This window comes from Phasianus colchicus, chromosome 1 (genome assembly GCF_987193195.1).
Source record: "Phasianus colchicus chromosome 1, bPhaCol1.hap1.1, whole genome shotgun sequence".
NCBI classification, from domain to species: Eukaryota; Metazoa; Chordata; class Aves; order Galliformes; family Phasianidae; genus Phasianus; species Phasianus colchicus.
Window position 1 is genome coordinate 15,272,910 of NC_143436.1, and position 18,884 is coordinate 15,291,793.

An 18,884-nucleotide genomic window follows, 5' to 3' on the forward strand; every position below is an offset into this window, starting at 1 on the left:
AATTACAATTTAGGAACATTTGGTTATAAAACCACAAAATTATAAATTCACAGACCCAGCACTAAGTGAACCACTGCTGTTAGTAGAGGAGATAATGAGCAAATAACTTATGGAAATGAGAGATTCAAAATAACTACAAAATACATTACGAATCATTTATACTGAATACTTACAGTCTGTTGCAGACTGAAACTGAGAGGAAAGAGTCTGAGTTACTGCAGTCCAAAATTTGTACAAAATATCAGACTGTCCATCCTGATAACAAGGGAGAAAAGAAAAGAAGGTTTCAGAGCAAACTCTTTCCAAAGAATCTTAAACGCTGCAAATGCTTCCAGTCACAGTTCTTTTACCAAAACTAAGTAAATGAAGTCTGGAAAGTTTTCCTCAAGTTTAAAACTAGAAAAATTGCTTGAGAAAACAAAAATAAAAGCCTCAGTCATCTCTCAAATCTTTTCCCTTATAGTTGGGAAAAATGCTCTCAGCTCTCTGGCAATCAATCTTTTGGAAAAAGGTACGAATGTAGAAAGAAACAGCACATCTTGGAACTGTATTAGAAAACCTCTTTGCATTGCCATGACCTCCTCATCCAGTGAGATTCTCATGCTGACTAAATCACAGCAATTACTGAGATGACATGTTTACAGATAGCAATCAGGAATGAGAACTAGTTCATGCTGCTCTGGTTTGCACAGAACAGAAGAATTTCCAGTTCCAAAACTCTTAACCAAAAAAATACACTGAACATCATTTGGCTCTTCACCACCTTGTGTCAACAAGGTTTGCTGACAGAAGTAGAAATGAGGTAGCATACTCTTGAAGAAAAGACATCTTTGAAACCACAAGCTTTTAGTTAGTTACTCCCCTCCACCACCTTATAGATCAAATCAAACATTGTAGTATGGTTTCCATTTCTCCCTTTTGCTCTCTTCTTGTCTCTTTGTTTCTATCTTTGAGATAGTGTCATGGTTTTGGTTTTTGCTTATTCGACTTTCAGTATTCAACATCAAAACATCGTGTACTGGAAGTGTTAATATTCTAACTCCACGTACCTATCCCTATACATTGCGGAAGTCACGGGATCTGACCCTTCCGGGGGGGGCGGTCTCTTACTGCCTGGCAGTGGGTGCTGGAGGGTGCTTTCCTAGCCGTTCCAAGCTTTTTCAGGTTTGACTCGGTCTCGGGAACTCTCTCTCATATCTTATTTCATTCATTAGTCTCAATTTCAATTAGATTGTATTATATTGTATTATTTTGTATTCCGATATCATAGTTAGTAAAATAAGTTTACCTCCATAGATTGTTGCCGCTGTTTCTTTCCTTTTCCCCCTTCCTTCCCATTTTGTGGGCCCAGGTGGGGGGTGGGGAGGGCAGGGGCATACTGCCCCCTGTCACGGGCATAAACTGATCCAGTTAATTCCGTGACAGATTTTGGTGGAGAATGCGGGCATAGCTGCCTTTTGTTTTTGGTTTTTGCTTTTTGGCTCTTAGAACGAATCTCGCTCTCTGCTCTTAGAGAGCTTCGTTAGGGAGCATTATCAGTAGTTCAGGTTTTGTGCTGGGAAACTTGACCTTGAAAGGCCAGGCGTACTGCCAGTATTCTGGGATATTTGTAAACTTTGAGCACTGCTTAGTCTGGGTAGTGCCTTTTTTTCCTTCCCCCCCCCCCCCTCTTGTTAGTTTCAATTCATTAACCCTTTTTGAGCAGAAACCAGCGATGAACCCACTCTTTTTCGTGGGAGCGCTGAGTAAGGGATTAAAAGCTATGGTGTTTCTCGCGACCTACTGGCGAATCATCAATGTCATCATTACTTGTTGTGGACTTGTGTACATATATAACTACATATGGGCACTGACGGAGACGCCTGTATGGTACCTATCTTGGTACCTATATGCAATGTTTAATACGAATTTTGACACTTGCATCCCGGATGGAATGGCTAATTTCACAAGCAACTACATCCCAGATGGAATAGCTAATTTTACAAACCACACGATGTTCAAACCAGTTTCCAGGTTTTCCTTTTGGTTTATCAGACGCTTTTCCAATGCTGACTTAACTCTCATGCTTGTGGTCGTAATATCACTCTCCCTGAATGTATTCCAATACAGGAATAGTAAGCAGAAGGAGTCTCCTCCAGAACCAGAGAATGCTGACTGGCAGGGAATATGGAGAGGTTTAGGAAAAATCTTAGAAGCATGGGGACCCGCAATGTCATGGGATTTCACTCTTGAGCACCTGTGGGATCCCCAGAAACTTAGCCAGTATTTGGAACAGGGGCAGTGCGGCTCAGGTAAATCTAAGGAGGTACAACTTATTTGGGGTTTGGCTTGTGCTTACCGTGCCATATATAATACTGTTTTGGAGAGAGAGAGTTTCCGAGCTGAGGTTCAAGCCAAAGGGAAAGTCAAATCTGATCAATTACAGGAGACACCAGTAACAATATCAGTTGCCCCTGTGGAGGGCAAGAAATGGAAACGAGTGTCCTCGCGTCTAGAACGGAAAAAAGAAGAAGAGGAGGAGGAGGAGGTGGAGGAAGATCCAGGTGAGGGGCCCTCCTCGAAACCACCAACATCAAGAAAGGCAAAAGGAAAAACTAAGAGACATGCAGAAGAGAGTGATGAAGAGGAAGTTTCTATTACTACTCGTCGGCCTCTGAAGATGACTGAAATCCAAGGCTCAAGAAAGGAATTTATACGGCGCCCAAATGAAGCTATCGTTTCCTGGTTAGTTCGCTGTTGGGACGATGGGGCCAGTAGCTTGTCTCTAGATGGTAACGAAGCTCGCCAATTAGGAGCCATTGCCAGAGATCCAGCTATTGACAGAGGAATTAGTCGATGTCTGGATGGGGCTGCCTCCCTCTGGGAACGAGTATTAACAGCCGTAAAGGAAAGGTACCCCTTCAAAAGTGGCTTGAAGCCTGTGACGAAAAGATGGGATACAGTTGAACAGGGTATCCAGTATTTGAGGGAAATAGCCGTGGTGGAAATGTTGTATGATCCTAACTGTGTTTTTAACGACCCACAAGGCCATGACCCTGAGAGAGTGAGAACAACGCGTGAAATGTGGCAGCAACTCACGTCAACAGCACCAGCCAGATACGCCTCTGCACTATTGGCAGCCTCGGACAGATACCAGGACCAACAGAGAAGCCCCTTAGTTTATGAATTGATTCTTATGCTCCAAAGCTATGAACAACAGCTACCCCCAACTCGCGCCGCCATCGCCGCCATCTCACAAATGACGGAGCAACTGAATGAAATGCGAGAGCAAATGTCTTCACTGATGAATCGTGACAAACCTGTAGAAGTATCAGAAACGCTTGATGAAGATCAGAATAGTCAAAAGAGTCTACTGAAGGAGCTGATGAAACTAATACGGATCGAACTAACTAAAGACGATGAACCCTCCTTCTCAGGTGCAAAATCAAAAATCTCAGCTGTTAGAGGCAAACGCTCTCCAGCTCCAGGAAGGAATCCTACATCGCGACTTGCCTTGTGGCGTTACTTACGTGACCATGGAGAAGACATGAGGAAGTGGCACGACCAAGCTACTCATGTACTACGAGCACGGGTGAGAGAATTACAAGGCAGATCAACCGCCAGTGCAGTTGCTCCGGTTACCACAGGTAATGAATAGAGGGGCCCTGCCCTCAGTCAGGGGGGGGAAAGGGATAATAGAGTTTATTGGACTGTGTGGATCCGATGGCCTGGCACATCAGAACCACTGAAATATAAGGCATTGGTGGATACCGGTGCACAGTGCACTCTGATGCCCTCGACTTATGAAGGGACAGAATCAATCCATATTTCTGGAGTGACTGGGGGCTCTCAAGAATTGACTGTGTTGGAGGCCGAGATAAGCCTCACTGGTAGGAACTGGCAAAAGCACCCTATTGTGACTGGTCCAGGGGCTCCATGTATACTTGGTATTGATTACCTCAGAAGGGGGCATTTCAAGGATCCTAAGGGGTATCGATGGGCCTTTGGAATAGCTGCTATAGACACAAACAACATTAAGCAGCTGTCTGTTTTGCCCGGCCTGTCAGAAGATCCGTCTGTTGTGGGGTTGCTACAAGTAAAAGAGCAGCAGGTACCAATTGCTACAAAAACGGTGCACAGACGGCAGTACCGCACCAACAGGGATTCCTTGCTCCCCATTCATAAGTTGATTCGTCAACTAGAGAGTCAGGGAGTGATCAGCAAAACTCACTCGCCTTTTAACAGCCCCATATGGCCAGTGCGTAAAGCCAGCGGAGAATGGAGGCTGACGGTGGACTATCGTGGCCTGAATGAGGTCACACCCCCACTGAGTGCTGCTGTGCCGGACATGTTAGAACTCCAGTATGAACTGGAATCAAAAGCAGCCAAATGGTATGCCACCATTGACATTGCTAATGCCTTTTTCTCCATTCCTTTGGCCAAAGAATGTAGGCCACAGTTCGCTTTCACCTGGAGGGGTGTTCAGTATACTTGGAACCGTTTGCCCCAGGGGTGGAAACACAGCCCAACCATTTGCCACGGGTTGATCCAAACTGCATTAGAACAGGGCAGTGCCCCTGAGCACTTGCAGTACATTGATGATATCGTTGTGTGGGGTGATACAGCAGAAGAAGTCTTCACAAAAGGAGAGCGAATAATCCAGATTCTTCTGCGTGCTGGTTTTGCTGTTAAGCGGAGCAAAGTGAAAGGACCTGCTCAGGAGATTCAGTTTCTAGGTATAAAGTGGCAAGATGGCCGTCGTCACATCCCGACAGATGTGATCAACAAAATCACCGCTATGTCTCCACCCACTAGTAAGAAAGAGACACAATCTTTTTTGGGTGTAGTGGGCTTTTGGAGAATGCATGTTCCAAACTATAGCTTCATTGTAAGCCCCCTTTATCATGTGACGCGAATGAAGAATGAGTTTACATGGGGCCCTGAGCAGCAGCAGGCTTTTGAACAGATTAAACAGGAGATAGCCCGTGCCGTGGCCTTAGGGCCAGTACGGACAGGGCAGGATATAAAGAACATCCTCTACACTGCTGCTGGAGAGAAAGGTCCCACTTGGAGTTTGTGGCAGAGAGCCTCAGGAGAGACCCGAGGCCGACCCCTGGGATTCTGGAGTCGGGCCTACAAGGGGTCGGAAGAGGGCTACACTCCAACTGAAAAGGAGATCTTAGCTGCGTACGAGGGGGTTCGGGCTGCTTCTGAAGTGGTCGGTACTGAAACACAGCTCCTTCTGGCACCTCGACTACCAGTGTTGAACTGGATGTTTAAAGGAAAGGTTCCCCCTACCCATCACGCAACTGATGCCACTTGGAGTAAGTGGATTGCGTTGATTACGCAAAGAGCGCGGATGGGGAACCTCAGCCGTCCAGGAATCCTAGAGGTCATCATGGACTGGCCTGAAGGTAAAAAGTTTGGAACACCAGCAGAAGAAGTATCACGAGCTAAAGAGGCCCCACCATACAACGAATTACCAGAAAATGAAAGAAAGTATGCCCTGTTCACTGATGGATCCTGTCGTATTGTGGGAAAGCATCGCAGATGGAAATCTGCTGTGTGGAGCCCCACACGACAAGTTGCAGAGGCCACTGAAGGGAAAGGAGAATCAAGCCAATTTGCAGAGGTAAAGGCTGTCCAACTGGCCTTGGATGTGGCTGAACGGGAGAGGTGGCCAATGCTTTATCTTTACACTGACTCGTGGATGGTGGCGAATGCTTTGTGGGGGTGGTTACAGCAGTGGGAGCAAAATAACTGGCAAAGAAGGGGTAAACCTATTTGGGCTGCTGAACTGTGGAAAGATATTGCTGCCCGAACAAAGAATATGGTCGTGAAGGTGCGCCATGTAGATGCTCATGTGCCCAAAAGACGGGCTACTGAAGAACAGCAAAATAACCATCAGGTGGACCGAGCTGCCAAAATTGAGGTGGCTCAGATAGACCTGGACTGGCAGAACAAGGGTGAATTATTTCTAGCTCGGTGGGCTCATGAGACCTCGGGCCATCAGGGGAGAGATGCAACATATAAGTGGGCTAGAGACCGAGGGGTGGACTTAACTGTGGATGCTATTGCACAGGTTATTCATGACTGTGAAACATGTGCTATAATCAAACAAGCCAAGAAGATGAAACCACTCTGGGAGGAAGGGCGATGGCAAAAGTATAAATATGGGGAGGCATGGCAGGTTGATTATATCACCTTGCCACGATCCCGCAGTGGTAAGTGTTATGTGCTTACCATGGTAGAGGCGACCACTGGGTGGCTTGAAACATATGCAGTACCCCATGCTACCGCCCGAAACACCATATTAGGTCTTGAGAAACAAGTCCTTTGGCGACATGGCACCCCAGAAAGAATTGAGTCAGATAATGGGACTCATTTCAAAAATTCTCTTGTAAATACTTGGGCCAAAGATCATGGCATTGAGTGGATTTACCATATTCCCTATCATGCACCAGCTTCTGGTAAAATCGAACGATACAATGGGTTGTTAAAAACAATGCTGAAAGCAATGGGTGGCGGAACATTTAAGCACTGGGAGAAGCATTTGGCAGAAGCCACCTGGTTAGTCAATACCAGAGGATCTATCAATCGTGATGGTCCTACCCAATCCAGCTCTCTACATACCGTAGAGGGAGATAAGGTCCCTGTCGTACACGTAAAGAGCATGTTGGGAAAAGCAGTTTGGGTTCTTCCAGCTTCTGGAAAGGGCAGACCTCTCCGCGGTACCGTTTTTGCCCAGGGACCTGGATCTACTTGGTGGGTAATGCAGGAAAATGGGGATGTTCAATGTGTACCACAAGGAAACTTGATGCTGGGGGAGTGCAGACAGTAATTCCATGTATATAGACGTGTGCGTGTGATGCATTTGTAATCATTTTGTTTGTTTGCATATGTGTGTATATATATATATATTAAGCGTGATGTAGTGATGTAGAATAAGGGGTGGAATGTCATGGTTTTGGTTTTTGCTTATTCGACTTTCAGTATTCAACATCAAAACATCGTGTACTGGAAGTGTTAATATTCTAACTCCACGTACCTATCCCTATACATTGCGGAAGTCACGGGATCTGACCCTTCCGGGGGGGGCGGTCTCTTACTGCCTGGCAGTGGGTGCTGGAGGGTGCTTTCCTAGCCGTTCCAAGCTTTTTCAGGTTTGACTCGGTCTCGGGAACTCTCTCTCATATCTTATTTCATTCATTAGTCTCAATTTCAATTAGATTGTATTATATTGTATTATTTTGTATTCCGATATCATAGTTAGTAAAATAAGTTTACCTCCATAGATTGTTGCCGCTGTTTCTTTCCTTTTCCCCCTTCCTTCCCATTTTGTGGGCCCAGGTGGGGGGTGGGGAGGGCAGGGGCATACTGCCCCCTGTCACGGGCATAAACTGATCCAGTTAATTCCGTGACAGATAGAAACAGTTGCAAGAGGTGATAGTGAGCATTCTATCCTGCCCCCTAGTTAGATGCCTGGGCAGCTGTGTTTTAGTCAGAAAAACACAAAATGTTTTGGAAGAGACCTTACAGACCACCTAGTTCCAACCCCCCACTGCGAGCAGCAAAACTTCACATTGCACCAGGTTGCCCAAAGCCCCATCTAACCTGGCCTTGAACTCTTTATGGGAGAGGAAAGCTCTCAACAGAACATTTTTCTTCATATATCCATGCAGTATACTGACCTTCCTGTATAAATTTACCAATTTGAAGAAATCGCTAACTATGCAAAACGTGCTCAGAAAGAAAAAGCAAAACACCCAGCAATGATTATAGATGTCAGCAATGCTAAGAATTATAGGCTGGCGCTTGGCTGTTTCTGTTCTGATTCACTCCGAAAGATCAAAGTTTTTAAATCAAAGCACAGCATTCACATCTAAAGATGCATTTAAGTAAAGGGCTTAACACTGAAATCTTTGTCAAAGATGGATGCATTTTCTGAGCTTTCCTTTTGGTGTTGCCCGTGACTTACTATGAGAAAAGTGTAAAAACAAAAAACCAAACCAAACCACATGTTCTTGTAAAAAACAGAAGCCCTTTCAAATGTAAAAGTTCAGCCACTCCAAACTGAATTACTACTCAAGATGACAGAGGAAAGAAGAACACACTATTCAGCTGCATTGGCCAAAGCAATGAGAGTCTTCAGAATGCCCTACATTAATAGGGTTACCACTCATTTAATTTGAACATCTGGTCATTGAAATATTGCAAGTTGAAGTTCAAGTTTTCAGTTCAAAAATCATCACCTTAAAAACTTTATATAAAACTTGCAAATCAGTCAAAAATAAACTGAAACATAATAATAATTATTTTTTTTTAATATCAGATTATCAGACAGGATGCTTTCACAAATTCTGACGTTTGTGAACTTAGAACAAGTCTGGCTTGCACAGAACAGAAGAATTTTCAGTTCCAAAACCCTTAACAACCAAAAAAATACACTGAACTTAATTTGGCTCTTCACCATCTTGTGTCAAAAGGGTTTGCTGACAGAAGCAGAGAACTCATCCAATCCTACCCCTTATATAATAGGGGGTAGAATAGCCAAAGAAGGATAAAATCTGTGGATCATGTTAAGAACTGAGAGAGAATGTCTTTTCTGCTGCTGGGTATCCAGGAAGATGTGAGGATCATATCTGAAAAATGTATGAGAATTAACACAGAAAACTAACATCAACATGAATGATGGAATCTCATTTGTGACTGCCTGAGGACACTTACGGATTTAGAAACCAGACTAACCCATTTCATAGCTATTTGTATTTTCCGTAAAACTGTAGTTGATTTTTGTATATGGGAAAAATAAAATAGTAATATTGGACAGAAGGTGCACTGCACAAAAGGTCTTCTTTTGGATAAATTGATTATTATAGCATCAATGTGAAATTACTCAGTTCTTCACTTCACAGTTTCATATTTAAAATAAATGAGCCTTCCCATGAGCTATAAAATAAATTAATTAGCTTTCATACTCTCTATCCCAACCTGGAACAATATTTGCCTATTCAGCATGGTAACTCAATTAAATTTCTAAATCACCTAATGGATGTGGAAAAATACTTACAGGCCACCTTCAAATAACTTACTTTCATTACTGTACTCACCATCTACACCTCTATCATAGTATTAACACAAAATACAATGTGGTCTTGAAAACAAACTGTCCGTCCACATCATTCTTAATTGTGATTCAGCATTGTGACAAGTAACAGTAACAAAAACCTGAAAACATTTAATACTGGAGGGAAAATATGTAACATTTGCCTGTAACTATACATCCACATATAATATATATAAGTTCAGACATACATACATATGTATTCATGTAAACATCTGCATAGTAGCCACAGCTGTGCCAGTTAAGTCTCTACCCATTAGCTCGTGTCTCTAGACTTGGGTAAATGGTATTAATTAACTCATCAAAATTTTGCAATTATCAAGGCACCTTTGTCTTGGCTATCCAACTGTCCTATGTATGAGGAAACAGAATGGAAAAATACATGGAAAATTCACCGATTTTATACTGACTCATGACTCAGTCAAAAATGTTTAGGGGACAAAAAAGGCTTATGTCCCATTTTCAGAATAACTGAAAACACTACCTAGGGAGTTATTACCAGTTGTTCCTGTGATCTGACTGGTGATATTTCACTTTGTCCAGTGCTGAGATGTGGTTGCTCAGGAGGTGAAATACAACTGCTGATTAGTGGTACACAAAAGACCACGTAAGAGTTTGTGGCAGGAACTAGAGAATACTTTATACTTTTGCCTACACGAACGCTGGAGAGTATTTAAGTGGGAGGACTGCAGTTACTAAAATGAGAACACAACAAGGCATTAGCATTAGATACTCCTGCTGGGGTATAAAAGTGTGATATGCAACTATGATCACTCAGAAAACATTTATTTATTTTGCTTAAACCTGCAATTGTTTGCTTACATATTACCTAAGTATGTTATTTTCTTATTTTAGGCACATCACTGCTTATGTTTTAAAGAAAGTATTCTAACAGATTACTTCTGTGCTGTAGATCACAATGGAAATTGTAATTTAACTAATAAAAAATCTAACGTGCAATTCCATTTGACAACAATCAATACTAAAAAAGGACACACAAAAAAAGAATTCCTAAAGGAATGTTTTTACTCTGGCTTAGTGGGAAGACTGAAGGAACGTTCCCCTCTCCTGGACAATTTCTTCAAGGACTTACAAAGACAGGCAGGATGGAGGAGAAGAGGAAAGGGCAGTCAGCACTGCTTGCCTGAAATGCACAAAGCAGATCTACAACTCATTTTATCATAATGGTAAGCTTGTAAGCCTTCCCCCATGTTTCATATAGTACAGTGAGCAACATCCCAACAATATCAGAAGAGAACTGCTCTTTTGTGCTCTTCACTATCAGAAGCCGTAACCTAGCTGAAACTGCATTCCTGTTATCTTTGCTTCCATAGTGTGTGAGCAACAAATTTGGTCCTCCACTATACTTCCATCAAGTCTCCTCACTGGTAGACAAAACGTGGGAGTACTGGGTGCACTCACATTGTGATTAAATGTGTAGAAGTGATTCTCTTTGGTGCAAACCTGTCTTGTGCCTATACTTGATGCCTTTCAGTGCTTGGTGTCTCAACAGACTGTCACCATTCAGTAGATACACAACCTCATCACTAGCTTAAAAAGAACAATCTCTGCAATTAAACAGCATTTGTAGCACATCATCATATTTCTGTAGCAGAACCCACAATGATGTGCTAATATTTTTCATCAATTAACATTCTGAGACTTTAAATTGGGAATGTTCCATTTCTCTTATGACAACTATATAAAACTGAAAGAAGCTCTACCCTCCCCAAAATAAAAACGCTTGCTTTGAAATCTAGTCACAGGCAGATTAACATCTTGCGATACAATCCCTTGTAGCAGGAGCAGCTGACAAGATGAGTAATGAACTGCATCCGATTATCTTTTCAGCTCTGTGGCAATCATTTTCCATCAGCTTTTTATTCCATAACCAACAACACTGGATAAAGATCACAATTCTGTCATATTCCACCCCAGCCCCCATCAGAGGATATGTTTAATAACGCAGAAAACACATAAACATTTGGAAGTTAAGAGGTCTAACGAGATAGTCTAACATTACTGTTATCTGGGCCAAAATTGCTCCATGTGCTTATTGTATAGTATACCAAAATCCTTACGTAATTTGAAGTCTTTCAGAAGGAAATTGTTACACCTCAGCACTTAATATAATGTTGTTTCCTCTTTTCATATGCAGTATATTCTTTCTTCAACAAAAGAGTCTTAACTGTGATTGATGGTACCTAATACTCAAGACAGGCAAGATTCAGGTTGACATATACATATTTTTCCCATTATAGAGTACAACTGAATTAAACTTATGAACATTAATTTTAACCAACTACAGAAAAAAAAATGGCAAAACAGGATTTTTACTCAAAATCCAATCTCTCCTTCATTCTGATCTCACAGTAGAGAGAATCCACACAGAAATCATAATTTGCACCACTACAAATGGGCTTGGATCAGCCACAGAACTATTTTTGCCATGAAAATCCACTGTGAAAATGCTCCTGTATCAAAACTACACTGAATAAACTAATGATCTACCATTTCTTGCTGAGAATCAAAAAGATTGTCTCTGCTGTTCCTGTGCCCAGTGACTACTTTCTTTCCCAGAACTAACAGCTGATCAGGCACTCAATTTAGTAGCCTCTATGCAAATTTGCAGGTAGTGCAAGATAGCTGGGGTCTGTCTTCCTCTTGTCAATTCTTTGCTGATGGAATTAACTGAACAACTGCCCACTAACATCAACTAGAGCAGCCTTTTGCAATTCTGACCTACTGCATAGCTGTCAAGAACTTGGGAAATAAACATGCTTTTGAAAAACATATGAACTATAAGCAGACAGCTACTGTTATTCCCAGGAAATCAAACTGCATCTGTGTAAAATAGAAAAACACAACATATTCCAGTCTGATCCACCCACTATAATTTTTTAATTTTTAGTACTTCCTATTAAAAAACAGGTACTCAGTCACACACTCCATTCACATAGGAATTACTTTTTCATGGAAATTACACACATAAATCAGAGAAAACAAGTCCATTAGGCTGGACCACAAATGGCAATTAATTTTCTCAGTAGTAGGGCTCACTTTATTACTGAAAAAAAAACATTAGTGTAAGATATAATTCAACAAATTTTACCCTCATCGGAATAATACATGCAGGCAGACTGTTTGACTTTCATTGTATTTCTTATTTACATGAAATTAAGAATGTTCTTAAGTGCTTTGCTGAACCAGCGCCATAATCAACAATCAGCAAAAATATGTGTTCACTTCAATTATTTAGTTTTAACTATTACCATGAAGTTACTATGGTCAATACCATGCTAATATTTCCACCACTGTAAGTTTTTCTTTAGATAAAACTACTAGGAATGCATGATAATGCTGAATAATGACAGAGCCAGGAGACATTTGGATGTGCCAATTCATCCTTCTCATTTGTCTCAGATCAGGAAAGCTCAGCCCAACATGCCTTCTGCATTCCAGGCAAACACTGATTAGCAAACTCTATTTTAAGATAAGTGTTTCTTAAGTAAATCTTCCTACTCTAAAAAAGAAAATGGAGTCTTATAGAAACATAAACACAGGTAAGCATGCAAGTTTAATATTTAATGGCAAAAGTTTAGCACTCTTGATAGCCTAGCTCAGAAAGAGCCTACGTTTAGTAGATGTTGAATTAAAAGCAGCCTACTAACCTTTCCAGAAGAGACTTTAGGCCACACATCAATAATTCTATGCTTATAAAAAGCTGAGATTCAGAGCTTCAAAAAAAAGGGCTGTTATAGCACACAGAGAGACTGCAAACTGCTATCTTCTATGCAGTGCCTTATGTTAAGAACTGACATATTAGTAAGAAATGAAGAAGAAAAATACAAGTATACTGGCATATTAAAAATCCTTTCTTTTTTCCAGAAGTCTCTCAATGAGTCGTACTACAGTTTGTAGGCTGTCCAGTCAGCAGTGCAAAGTGACACTATTATTCAGCTGTACAGATTGAAAATTTAGGTGAATGTTCCTTGTTTACAAGATCACAAGATTGTCTTCACTGGAAAAAAAAAACAGCACGCTAGCAGAATCCAAGTGCTAGAATTCCCCACTTACATGGAATGAGTTGATTTCATAGTTCAAAAAGTATAACCCATCTTCTGCTAATAGCTACTATTAAGTTAATAAACCACCAAATAGTAGTGAGTGAGTACCAGTACCATAGGAGGAATGATATTTGAAGATTTGTATCCACCTTTAACCTACAATAATATCAATGTCACAGCTTGGAAGACTGACTTAAAGTTACCTCAAAAATAAAAGCCAAACAACTTATTCCGTTTAGAAAAAAAACATACCAAGCTCCTCATTAACTTTGCTGTTACAGAAATGAACTCCTTTGAGCTGTGTTCTTTATATAACTATTTGGCATCTGACATGAAATCTAAATTCAATGAATGAGAAAGAAAATACCCCCTTATTTGGTATTAATAAGAATGCAAGAAAATGCTGAAAAGACATATACTTATTTTTACAAATGTCTCTATTTCCTCCACACTGTAAATTTAGAACTAAATGAGTATAATTTCCCATCTGTGAATTATCATATTTGTGTTTGTCTGAAATAGCTATTCCAACATTTAAATAATAAATCTGACCCACTGGTTCTAAACCGGCTTCCCCTTCATGACAATCTTTTCCAACTTATTTTTCCCTGTAGAAATTCTGATACTCTGAATAGAATGTGGAAAATATCTTTATTGTGAAGACCCTTTGAAATGTAAAACAATAAACTGAATATTACCATGCAGCTAGTTGCTGCAGGCTCCTGAAATCAGGCTTTGCATACTAATACATACAGTGCTTTCTATCTGTAATCAAAGGCCATAAAGAAATATATAGGACTCAAGAACACTGTTCTAACAACAGAAGACATTTAAAGGACAGTGTAAATATTTTTCCACCAATAAAGCAAGAATGCAAATGATTCAAGAATTCTGTGCAGCAAGATCTTATGGGACAGAAATAAAGAAATCTATTTGCACTATTTCTATAGCAACAACATAACCAAATGCTAGACTGTGAACAAAACGCCATCACACTCAGTAGTGCAATTAATCAGTAAAGAAAGAGAAAAGATCAGTGTGTCAAATAAACCTTTTCTAGCTTCTCAAAGTAGTCTAGATTAAATTTTTAAAAAGATCAGGGCATATGAATTTTTAACACTGTCTACATTACAATGTTGTAGGTGAACACAAGTCAGTAAATGACACTGTGACTTTAAAAATGACCTTGATTTTTTGTTTTATTGTAGGGCATAGAATTTCATTACAGTGTTGATCACCTTATACCAAGGTGTAGTAGTTACTAGACTTCCAACAATAGAGCAACATTTTAAAAAGGTCTCTTTATGCATCAGACAAAAGAAATAAAATCTTTTTTTCTTTTTTTTTTTAAATATTAGCTTCTTAACTAGAATATATAGAGTGTGCTTTTTCCCAATTCCAATATAAGAATTCCTGTATGATTCCTTAGAAAAACAAATCTGCAAGTAACAAAAATACCTAGGTCTTAAACAGTGTCCTCTATCATCAAAACTACTTAAAAAAACATTAATTAATTCTTTCATGCTTCTGCAACATATGCATCAACTGGACGTAAATGAAGTCAGTGTTTCCAAAAGCCAGTAACTACCCAAGGGACTTGGCAGCTGCCTTCTGCCCACAGAGCTGATTCAGTATGCACAGCTGTAACTCTACACTTTCACCTTGACTGTAATGTACCTCACCCAGGGATGAAGGGGTAGTTTGTTATCACGTCCACTCAACCCCAGTGGCTCAGGTTAAGATTGACAGGAATTGATGATAAAAGGTGACACTGCCATCAAATGTATTTCTTTTCTAATAGTAATCTGACTGTAGTCTAGCTGACTTAATAATTTGCAGTTATCACTGGACTAAATCGGCACAGACCCCAACAGAACTGAAGTGTAAATGAGCATAGGTCATTATGATCTACCAACCAATGCAGCCTTGACACATCCCCTTTATTTACAGCTGCACATTTCTGGCAAAGAAACAGGATTAAAGTCCTAGAGAAAATGCAGTGTCATTAGAAGACCATTACATGGGCTCTGTTCCTCCCATCTGAAATAGAACTGAATTACTTTTAACAAGGCTGGCTGTGGACACATGGATCCATTTGAAACAAGAAGTAAGACTCTTTAATTAGTAAAAGGTTTTTGTTTGTTTGTTTGTTTGTTTGTTTAAAGAGAAATCTTGCAACAGAAGTCAGCAGGAAAATTTGTAGGTTTGAAACTTATAGCATCTTCAGTATGTTGGGGATGACAAACCTGCTCATTCACCTATGTTCAGATCTCCCCAAAGTGTCTTGCTAATGCTTAAATAATAAACAGAAACCACAGCAGAAATGGTGCACAAATAATCCAACTCTGCTTCTACAAAAGATACTAGAAAATAAATCACCTACTTGTAATAATACATGAAAGATTATTTTGTGAATTCAAGTAAGACAATAATTAGATTTTTTTTTTTTTTCCACTTAGGATTATTTTAATTGAGTTAATTGAATGTGAACATGTGATGTTAGGATGTGAATAACTTCAAAGCAGCAACATTTTTTTTAACAAGTTTGGACAGGAGAGAAAAAATAAGGTGAAATGTAAGTATGCTTTGGGAAATAAACACTTATATTTTCCATTTATTTTACTTGTCTGATGTAATTGTGAGGACATTTCCTTCTGTATCATTAACACCTCGTACTGACAGTGCTGACAACTCAAGAAAATAGCCTGCTTACTCACCAAGCGTTCACCAGGAGAGGCAATGATATAAGCCCTCCACAAAACACAGAATAACACTCCCTGTAACTCTCAGCTCACTCTTTTACCCAAAGCCTTACATAAATGACAGGTTTTGCTGTCTTCCTGAGCTGTTAACAAATGTGGACATCAACTGACCAAAAGGGATCAAAGGCAGCTCTGCTCTCTCACAAACAGTGCCCTTCTTTCCTGACCCCTTCCCATTAGTGACAAAACCCAGCTCACTCTACCTATTGACCAGCCCAACACCACCCCCCCAGATAATCATTTGTCACTTTCAGGGTTGTTTCTCACTTTGCAGAACTTTTCACTGATGCCTACGTAGGAGTGACAGACCCAAAATAGATAAGGATCAGAGATCATTTCCAAATCTTCCACAAGGGGCTAAGAGGGATTCTTATCTCCAATTAGGAAACTGGCTGTCATAGGATGATATGCTCTGCTGTGATTTACACTGAAGTCAATTGTCGTTTAGGTATTAAAATAGCTGAAGCAGGATAAGTCAGTACACACAGCAAGAGAAATAAAGCAGAGTAAACTGGAGTAACCTATTAGCTCTTTGAAGGTAAATTAAGCAACTAAAAAAAGTGATTAAACTAACCCAACATTAGGTGAACAAAACTAACAACTTTACATTGTTTAAATCATGTCTGACCCTCAAGATTATGAAAAAAATCAGCCCATCTTAAAAAAAAAAAAAAAGTACCTAATTAAATCTATTTTCCCACAAAACTATAAATCAGAATTTATGAGTTCTGAATTCTTAGCTTTGCTTATCAACTAAGATCAAGTCATTAAAAAAGTGTACCCATAGACTAGGGGGAAAAAAAAGTCAATTCAGTCTCAAATGTATTTCTCCTTTAAATATCTCCAGATCATTTTTTAGGAAATGTACATTATAGTTTCAGTATTTACAGATTAAAAATGAATTTATATTTCATTACTAGCATGAAATGGAACAAGGTACTATCTGGGCACCTGTCCTTTTCAAAGGAGATCTGAATTTCTTTGCACTCATTTCATGCTGTGGAAGAGGACAAATGTGAAAATGTGCAAAAGGGAGAAGTGGAACAAACAGGAGTGTAAATTCCATCTGCAGATTCTTTGTGGTACTCATGTAAGTCTGGGCATGTCAACTTTACTCTTGACTGTATTCAACAGTGAAAAAAAATGAAATTGAATTCTGTTACTAAAAAGAGAAACCATAATGTAGAAAAGATGTGGGTACTGTCATTGTGTTGATGCTGATGAGCACTACTTGTAAATTTCTAAAGTTCTATGCCTCGGTTTCTCTATCAGTCAGATTTTTTAGTTTTATTGTTTGGTTTTTTTATGTTGTTTTTGTTTGTTTGTTTTCTTCTCTGTTGATTTTGTGAATCCTTTAATTATTTTTTTTTTAAACTATTCTTTGGATACTTGGATATAACAGGGTACAACACTACTGAGAATGAGTATGGTAACAGGTAATTAGAAGGCCAGAAGGCAAATTTTTTGATTATAACACAAAATTAGGGAAATGCAGGCAGTGAAAAGAAAGACAAAAAAAATCCTAGTAGAAAAAAAGACAATGATTTAAAAAAGAAAAAGAAAGCAAGTTGCTTCCTCGCTATAAAGGACTTGTGCTTTCAAAAAGCTGGGTCTCCTCTTACACTTCCTAGGACGATACTTAACACTGCAGTAATCAAAACAAGGAAGCAGATGGACAGGCAAAGTGGTACTGCAGCTGCTGCAGAAGATGACTATAATCATAATGTTGACATCAGTAACAGTAATTAATGCACAGACTGTAGAGTGGATGATTTTTTCCTATCTTCTGGTGTGGGCATGCTGCCCTGGAGAATGAATTTAATGTTAGTACCTTTAGTTTGTTTTGTTCATTTGCTACATTTATTAATGAAATTGAATATGATAAAGGAAATACAACTTTTCTGCCATTACAAAGCATCTTCTGTAGAAAGCATATTCTTTCAGTTTCAATTAGCAATAGATGGAATTTTCATTAGTAAATAGCAAATTACCAATTTCTTATTTATTTCTAATTTCAATGTACACAACAATCCACGCTCTCCCATGTGGCTCTCTGCATGTACTTTCCTGAATTTCAGCACCATCTAGTATGTGTCTGAATTTATCTAAAAAACAGCTGTACTGTATGGCATGACTTCACCCACCTCCAGGCTGGAGCCATACCTTTTTGGCAGTACTGTGTCATGCTAGGAGACTTTTAGTAGACCTGGACAAGGATGTACCAGTGTTCCTTAGCTAAGGTTCACAAGGAATGACAACCATCTCCAAAATAGCTGTTGAAGAGTAAACTCATTGAATATGGGACAACTGTGGGTAAACAAATAGATGGACTTCATTTGGGAAATACGATTTGTCACTTGGATGTAATTCAGTGATACAAAGTCTGTGAGATGGAAGGGTTACAAAAGGTAACATGGAATGGGCCTAGCATACCACAGCTCTAAAGCCTTTTATTTTCTAGTCAACTATTCTGCATCTAGCCTCTTTTGAAATTAATTCTGTATGTTTATTTTTTCTCAAGAACAATGTAAGATTTTCTTTGGCTTCCCTTTATTACCATCCTCAACAACTGGAAAACCTCCTGTCCTCTTTTTAACTGCTGTTCTACCAAAGAGGAGAATGAAACTGAGAAGGCACAGGGTCAGGATGGGAGACAGTCGTAGACAATGCAAGTTCATTTATCTCAGCTCCCTTTCCACCCCAGTTTTTCCAGAATCTTCCAGAGTTCTCCTTCTGTCTCTAAGTTTCTAAGCTTCTCTTTAAAAAAAGCTGATCTACTGAAGGGATCCACCCATGCAATAATAGCTATTTTTGCCAAACAAAACATTAAAAAAAAAAAAAAAGCTAAACTTTCTAAGCTTTTTGAGCTGTGGATTATGTTGTTGTTAGGTTTACTTACTGCATTTGTTGGTTTTTTGTTGTTGTTTTGCTTTTTTTTTTTTTTTTCCAACA

At 39.6% G+C, this 18,884-nt stretch overlaps 2 protein-coding genes across 2 annotated transcripts in view; one reads left to right on the forward strand and one right to left on the reverse strand.

The window, feature by feature from the left end:
- Positions 1-18,884, reverse strand: part of COG5 (component of oligomeric golgi complex 5) — a 187,336-nt gene that overhangs the window by 48,040 nt on the left and 120,412 nt on the right. The window contains exon 11 of the mRNA XM_031598656.2: positions 174-255. Coding sequence (XP_031454516.2) covers positions 174-255 — 82 coding nt within the window. The remainder of the gene's footprint in view (positions 1-173; positions 256-18,884) is intronic.
- On the forward strand, positions 941-3,637 carry LOC149919406 (uncharacterized). The gene has a single exon (XM_090136020.1). It carries the CDS (start codon positions 1,715-1,717, stop codon positions 3,635-3,637), a length of 1,923 nt encoding a protein of 640 aa, XP_089992146.1. The 5' UTR covers positions 941-1,714.